This window comes from Podarcis vaucheri (assembly GCF_965113315.1).
Source record: "Podarcis vaucheri genome assembly, chromosome: 16".
Classification (NCBI taxonomy): domain Eukaryota; kingdom Metazoa; phylum Chordata; class Lepidosauria; order Squamata; family Lacertidae; genus Podarcis; species Podarcis vaucheri.
In genome coordinates this window covers 17,344,284-17,352,045 of record NC_138754.1, presented here as the reverse complement: position 1 = coordinate 17,352,045, position 7,762 = coordinate 17,344,284, and the positions used below count along the sequence as shown (strand labels likewise).

Sequence of the window (7,762 nt, the reverse complement as noted above, 5' to 3'; positions counted from 1 at the left end):
ATTGGACACCCTAAAGCTCCACTTTGTTAACAACTCAATCTCACCCCATATTGGAGAGAGGGTGGCACTGATGGCTCTCTTGAACACATGTGATAGGATTGTGTTCCAATTCACAATTTTTGTTTTAGTTCCTGCTTCAGCTTTGGACACATTAGGAGCACATAATGAGTTAGTTGTGGTGTTATTAGCAGCAGCTTGTATGGAAATAGCCTTTCAGTGGAAAACACCAGGCAACCTTTGGGTGAAAAGATGGACGGGCAAGAGTTTGAGAAGAGACTTTTGTCTGAAAACCTGATGAGATGCCACATGGAAATGTATGTTGAGATTCCTGTATTGCAGTGGGTTGGACCAGACTACCCTCAGGGTCCCTTCCAACTCTACAATTCTATGTCTAGTTCCCCTTCTTTTCATACATGGCCAGATCTGTACCAACATATTCCCCCCGCAATCACTCAAGTTTCTTTTTGGAGAGGTTATTTAGGACAAAACGGATACTTGGGTTATTTTTGTTTTGTTTCATTTGGTGCTTTTTTCTTTTTTTAAAAAAATGTTTATTTGGTTTTCAGATCAAAGTTTTACAATCACATATCCAATACACAACATAAAAACAAGATTCCAAAGAATCTCCTGGACTTCCCTCTTCCCCTTTGTGGGTCCTATGGTTAATCATTTCCTCCTGCATCTTTTATGATAATCCAAATATTTTACATCTCCATTATGTCCAAAGTTCACCATTAAACTACAAATGTTTTTCCAGTCCTACTAACGGTTTTAACTGTTTACAATGGTTTTTAAGATAAATTATAAATTTTCCCCATTCCTTATTAAAATTTTGGTCTTTCTGATTTCTGATTCTTCTGGTCATTCCGTGATCTAATCGGTGTTTCTCTTTCGCCCTCTCCTGCACAAATCAGCAAGGCTGATATCACAACAAGTCATTGACAAGTCAATTCTGAAGTGGCTGCACCCGCAGTGCTCTTAACACACAGGTATATAGTGCTCTTAACACACAGGTATATAGTCCAATTAGGGCAGCTTTCCTCGGAGGCGGGGAAGTTTTTAAGCGCAGCACTCCGGGAAGGAAAAGCGTGACGCACCCGGAAGTCGAGTCCAGGGCAGTCGGAAGTAGGAAGTTCTCGCTTCTCACGCTTCGGAGAGGACGAGAAGGCGCCAGTTCTTAAGCAGGTATCGACCAAACGGAGGGCTAGGCTGCAGGTTTGGGGGCGCAGGACGCTTTGAAAGGGTAGGTTCAAAAACAGATGAGAGCCCGATACTGCCTTCCTAAGGGCGGGGGGTGGGCCGGTCCTACCTCACAGGGCTGTTGTGGTGCTTGCCGAGTTTTTATTTATTTATTTCATAAAATTTATACGCGGCTTGATTGTAAAAGAAAAAACAAACGAAAGCGGTCTGCAAAACAACAACAACAAAACCCTCCGCCCCCCAATAGAATGATCAATAAGAAAAACTAACAAACAGTAATTTAAGACTTTAAGAGTTAACACGCGAAGCGCATTGAGTGCTGAAATATAGAGCACCAAAGTGCTAAGTAAGCTCTATGAGTGGAATCCAACTAGCTTACTCCCAGCAAGGGTTGCCAGATATGAAGTATCCCAGGCCTTGAGATTTGGGACTTCTTAGTTTAGAGAAAAGGCAAGTAAGAGGCAACATGATAGAAGTGTATAAAATTCTTCATGGCATGGAGAAAGTGGATAAGGAAAAGCCTCTCTCCCTCTCTCCTAACACTAGAACTCGGGGACATTCAATGAAGCTGCATATTGGATGAAATAAAAAGAAGGACTTCTTCACACAGCACATAGTTAGACATTGTGGGATAGAGGATGTTGGAATAAATCACACATGCACCCCCAAAAAACTCCAATGCTTTGTGTCCTCCAGATGTTTTGGGCTACAACTCCATGCAGCTGGAGCTGATGGGAGTTGTAGCCCATAACATCTGGAGGGCGCCATTTGAGGAAGTCTGGACCAGATGAATCTTTTCTTCAGATCCAGCAAGGCAGTAATTGTAACAGAGTAGATAAATCTATGAAGGATCAATGGCAGTGGTAGAACATCCATGTTCAAAAGCAGTATACCTCTGAGCCCCTGAGACTGCCCTTGCGTATGATGACATACTATTATTACATCTCTCCACACACACCCTTCAAGCTCTTCCAGAACTGTGAATGTACCAGAGAGTGAAATCAGCACTGGATCCACAGCCCTTGAACTTGGACGACGTTGGCTGTTGTTGGAAACAGGTCAGTTTTCTGTGGACCCTCACCCCCACCCCTATACAAAGAACCTCCCCATCACTGAACACAAGCGAATTCCTATGGAGGTATTTTGGTCCCATCCATTCTTATGTTTTAAACCTGTGGGTTATCTGGCAGGTCTTCCAAGAGTTGTGGGCAGGAGGGTGGAGTGAGAGAACGGGCCTTTTCTCTGGTGCCCCCTGATCATGGAATTCTCTCCCCAGGGAAGCTCACCTGCACTGACATTGTCATTCTGACACCAGATGAAGATGTTTTTATTCTCCTTGGTGCTTGCTCTTTTATTTTTTATATCTGTTCATAATTTAGATTGGCTGGCTATTTTATGGTGCATGATATTTTTAGATGAACACTTTTCACCCCATCTAAATATTTTTTCCTCAATATTGTTCCAATAACAGCCTCATTATAACAATGCCAATTTTATCCAATTAATAGTTATTAAAACCAATTATTAAAATACTAAATTATACAGTATATCTAGACCCCTGTTCCTCTCCCACCCAGAGAGGAATTCAAAGAATGAGTTTCCCCTGCGATGTCGAGGAAGACCTCTATTCCTGGTGTAGGCAGAACAGGATGAACACTTTTAGCATAGATTTTTCATTCTGATTTTTAAAATTGTATATTTCAGGAGCAAGCATCCTAGTGCCCCAATGTTTTGGACTACAACTCCCCTCACCACTGGCCATACTGGAATGAGCTTATGGAAGTTGTAGTCTAGGAACATTTGAAGGCCACTGCATTGGCTACTCCTGGTATATTTTGCATGCCATTGTCTCTGTAAAATGCTTTGCAACTCCTTCCAGTAGTGAGAAGCAATATTTAAACTAAATGAATTAAAAATGAAGAGCAATTGGACCTGGCTTCCATTATCTCCCAGTCCCATGCAGTGCTCCTCCTGTCCTAGTTGATATTTCCACTGCTAAAGCACTTGTGATGCTCTTCCATTCATTATTCAATTCACTTTATTTTGGGCAGCCTCCTAGAACGTGGACATATTCTGCAAACGGCTCCTTGCATCACCCCGCCCCCGGCAGAGACACGGTTCCCCAGGGCTAACAGAACAGCATGTCCCAGGCCACAAAACGCAAGCATGTGGTGAAAGAAGTCCTAGAAGAGTATGTGGTGCCTTCAGAGAGGCAGCAGATCGTCCGGGTGAGAACAGAGGCCTCCCCACTGTGCATCTCCAGCCTGGACTGTCCATGGGCTTCCAGATGTCATCGCTCATTTTCTGTCCTGATTTTGCAGTTTCTAGCAGCTGTGTTCCACCCAAGACAGCTGTAGACTTGGTTGTTGTACATCTTGATCCCTCATGCTAGTGCCTTCTGGTTGTTTTGGATCATACCTCTCAGCAAGCTCCAGTTAGTACAGCTGCTTTGGACAACTGCTGTCAGCTGAGCTTGCTGGGAATCACAAAATTCATAGCCCAAAACATCTGGTGGTTGGGGAGGGCTGTCTTAGATCTGCATTAACCCTGATTATGGATCTGGGGCAGCTTTTTGCAGGAGATTGTACTAGATTATCCTTTGTGTCTACTCCAAAGCTACAGTTCTCTGATTATTTTGCCTCCCTCTGTTCATCTTGTCTATAGCTGGGCAGTTCAAAAGAGGTTTGGCTCTTCCTCCCCTGCAGGAGAGGAAAGCGGAGTGGGTGGGTTTCAAGCCAGTCGAACAGAAAGGGCCCTTTTCATGGACTTACAGTGATGGTTGCTGTTTGTGGGTACAAACCCCAGCACAACTTTACAGTGTGGTTGTTGTTTGTTTTGCCTATTTCCTCCAGGTGGTCGGGACCCCTGGCAACAATCTCCATGAGGTGGAGACATCTGAAGGGACGCGGTTTCTTGTGAGCATGCCCACAAAATTCCGCAAGAATATCTGGATCAAGAGAGGTGAGTGGCAAAAGCTACTGTCCTCATAGCAAGTGATGGAAATTGTGTCCTCCTCCTCCTCCTTTCCAGTTCCTGCAAGTTTGTGTCTGTGTGTAATATGTACAGTAAGCCCACAACTTATACAAGGGTTACATTCTGCAGATCACGGCTAAAGCCAACCTTGCACATAGTCCAAACTTATTGAGTTCAGTGGCAGGTGGGATTGCTAGTGACGTTTTCCCTAGAACCTCTCCCCCTTTTAAATTTTTGGCCATGCACATAAAGCTGAATACACACAAGGTAAAGGTGCATAAGCTGTGGGCTTACATGGACACACACTTATTTTTTTCTCCCCTCCCAGGTGACTTCCTGCTGGTAGATCCCATAGAAGAAGGGGAGAAAGTGAAAGCCGAGATTAGTTTTGTCCTTTACAAGGACCATGTTCGCTACCTGAAAAAGGAAGGATACTGGTAAGGACCAAATACCCACTGGTGACACTCAAAATCCCTGCAACCAAAATAGGGCTCAACCCTCAACAACCTGCCTCCCCCCAAAAACACAACCCAGATTTGAGAAGCAGGAATCAACACCCCCCCCCTCACTCCCAGCCAAACAACAACAAAAGATAGAAACTGGAAGGGGTAGGAGGTCTTGGAGGGTGCCAGGGGGTGTCTGTGGGTATCATGTTGGACCCCCCCCCCAAAAAAAAACCCTCATGCAATTGCTGATAGGTTTGTTGCCACCCAGCTGTCTTCCCTCCAGCAGTACAGTGGTACCTCGGGTTAAGTACTTAATTCATTCCGGAGGTCCGTTCTTAACCTGAAACTGTTCTTAACCTGAAGCACCACTTTAGCTAATGGGGCCTTCCGCTGCCGCTGTGCCACCACTGCACGATTTCTGTTCTCGTCCTGAAGCAAAGTTCTTAACCCGAGGTAATATTTCTGGGTTAACGGAGTCTGTAACCTGAAGCATATGTAACCCGAGGTACCACTGTAGCAGGAAAGTTGCTACTGACAACACCCCTGAAGCCTGCTAGGCCAGCCTCCTCCACAACCTGGTGCTTTCCTAATATTTTGGATTACAATTCCTATCATCCCTGACTTTGGACCTGATTGGCCGATGGGAGTTTAAACCACCCCAGTGCACCAGACTGGGTGAAGGGTATGTCCAGGCTGCTGGTGTGATACACTTTCCTGACTAGTTTTATGTAATGATCCATCTCTTCTGCAGCTCCCACCTTTGTCTTGGGGCCATCCCTTTGTAGGCTCAAATGTACCTTCCAAACTACTAAGCTACCAATATCCCAGGCTGCCCTTCTCTCTCCTGTTTCTTTCTGCAGGCCTGAGGCCTTCTTGGGTGGTGCGGCAGGAGCTCAGAGCAGTGCTAAAGACAGGTGAGTTTGGGAATGGGACTCCTGCGATGTGTTTGTGTGGAGGGTGGGAGAGCACACTAGGGACCTCCTGTCTCTCACCTCTAAGATGTTGTTGTTGTGATGTAAGTATTATTATTAATTATTACAATTAATTTATTGCCTTCTAAACCACCACATAAGATAAATAAAGAACAACATATACAGCTGTACCTTGGAAGTTAAATGGAATCCGTTCTGGAAGTCCAGTGTGGCTTCTGATTGGCTGCAGGAAGCTCCTGCAGCCAATCAGAAGCCACGGAAGCCCTGTCAGACATTTAGCTTCCAGAAATAGTTCACAAACTGGAACAGTCACTTCAGAGTTTGCGGCATTCAGGAGTCAAAACGTTTGGGAACTTCCAAGGTACAACTATACATTTAAAACCAGATTAAAACCCTAGCAAGTGGACACTTGTGGTAGAGATCCATTTATCCAGCTGAGAAAGCCTGTTGGGACAAAAATGTCTTCAACTGCTTCTGGAAAGTGCGGATCATGGACGTCTGTTGCGTTTTGACAGAGACATTACCCACAACAGGCTACACAATTGCACAAAGCAAGAAAAAGGGGAGGCAAGGAAAAGTTATAAAAGTACAAAAATTAGGCTGGATGTTGTAGCCATGGGGCCAGCTGTTAGTAGTCCTACTTTGCTTCCAATCTTGTGTTTTGTTATAAACTGTGCCCTGGGACCTTAGCATGAAAGGCAGATAATAAATGGAGGTAATCATTAGAGAGTTGTTTACGCTAAGAGCGCCTTCTGTCTGTCCTCCTTTAGCAGGGATGGGCCACAAAGCCCACCACGTTCTGCGGGGGAGGAAGACTCCGAGGACGATGATGCAGACTTGTTTGTGAATACAAACAGGGTGAACTACAACTACCTGGAGAGTGAAGACAGCAGTGACTCGGATGAGGAGAAGTGACAGGTCAAGCCAGCCTGGGGGCTTCCATAACTTTGCTCAGAGAAAAGGGGCATCGCCTCAAACCCCATCCTCTTGTCTAATAGGGTTAGCTGTTTGTCCGCTTTTTCTGGAGGGGAGCTTGTACTTGCAGGAGCATTTTGGAGCTGCTGTATTGCAGGCAACAACCACCAAAAATTGGCTCAGCCTGTTAGCAGCAGCCATAGCTCATTCCTTGAGGAACTTTGACCCTGTCTTGACCAGATGCCTCTACTGTATTCCAGGCCTCTTTCCCTTTCTCCCTTTGCCTTATTTAATACAATGTGTATGTCCCAAACCCAGACACTGCCTGGCATGCCAGATAGCAGTTTTGCAGTAGGTCACAAGCTTCAAGATACATTGATCATTTTGAAGTGGCACTCCTTTCTTCTAAAAGTGGGCTGGCCTACATTAAGAGATGGTCAGCACACAATGGGAGTATCCAAGAGCAAGTCGTATTTAATAGGCAGGTGCTGAATTAGATGGTATTGGGGCTGATCTCAGTGCTTTCTATCCAAATTCTCTGCACCAAAGCCATTCCCGGGTATTGCTTTAGGCTCAAATCATCTTGCCTTCTATTTCTCCTCCTTCACATTTGCTAGATTTGGCTCTTGAGAGGAAAGGGGACACCCACAGTGAGGGACTACTTCTCTTTTGTATTGTAATATTCAGCAAATGTTTCAATAAACTTTAAAGAGAGACTGGGGTGAGAGCACTCTTGTTTACAAGTGTGGCCTTTGTGAGCTTGCTAAAGCAGAGGAAGGAGGGGAAGGTTCATCTTAAAAAAACCTGTGCAAATGGCTTTCTGTGAAGTTCTTAAACCATGTAAATACAGGAAAGCAGCTAGGGGGACAGTTGGACCTTTAGACAAGGGGATTAAATGATTTACTGTGTGAGGAAAGGGCGACTGTAGAGAAGCTGCATTCTTTCCAACTGCCTTCAAGGCAAAAGATGCAGGGCAGCACCCCATGCCTGAAAGACTTTCTTAGGAAGGGAATCAGACGTAAATAGTAGAGGCAAGGTTTGCCGATGACTCCAAACTGTCTGGGGTGGTTAAAACAAAGAAGGGGTTGCAGAAAGCTCTGAAATGATCTCTTTGAACGGTGGCTGGGTAATAAAATGTTAAAGATGGTTCAAAATAAAGAAATGATGCTAATAAGGTCTGAGCAGGCAGTGATTGACCAGCAAAGAGATGTGGGGCTTGAGGTGGATAAGTTTGAACTTGTTAATCAAGCAGTGGCTGTGAAAAGTGTGAACTCTGTGTTGGAGATCATTAGGAAA

The 7,762-nt window shown here is 44.9% G+C and overlaps 1 protein-coding gene across 3 annotated transcripts; it reads left to right on the top strand.

The window, feature by feature from the left end:
- Positions 1–1,079: 1,079 nt before the first annotated feature.
- EIF1AD (eukaryotic translation initiation factor 1A domain containing) lies at positions 1,080–7,182 on the top strand. Of its 3 annotated transcripts, none has more exons than XM_082204000.1 (7): positions 1,080–1,185; positions 2,167–2,258; positions 3,252–3,428; positions 4,053–4,161; positions 4,502–4,610; positions 5,480–5,533; positions 6,325–7,182. In XM_082204000.1, the coding sequence occupies exons 3-7, from the start codon at positions 3,342–3,344 to the stop codon at positions 6,464–6,466; spliced, it is 501 nt and encodes a 166-aa protein (XP_082060126.1). In that variant the 5' UTR covers positions 1,080–1,185; positions 2,167–2,258; positions 3,252–3,341; the 3' UTR covers positions 6,467–7,182. The 3 variants fall into 3 exon arrangements, with proteins under 3 accessions (XP_082060126.1, XP_082060124.1, XP_082060125.1); XM_082203998.1 differs by having other exon boundaries at positions 6,322–7,182; XM_082203999.1 differs by having other exon boundaries at positions 1,094–1,243; positions 6,322–7,182.
- The last annotated feature ends 580 nt before the right edge of the window (positions 7,183–7,762 follow it).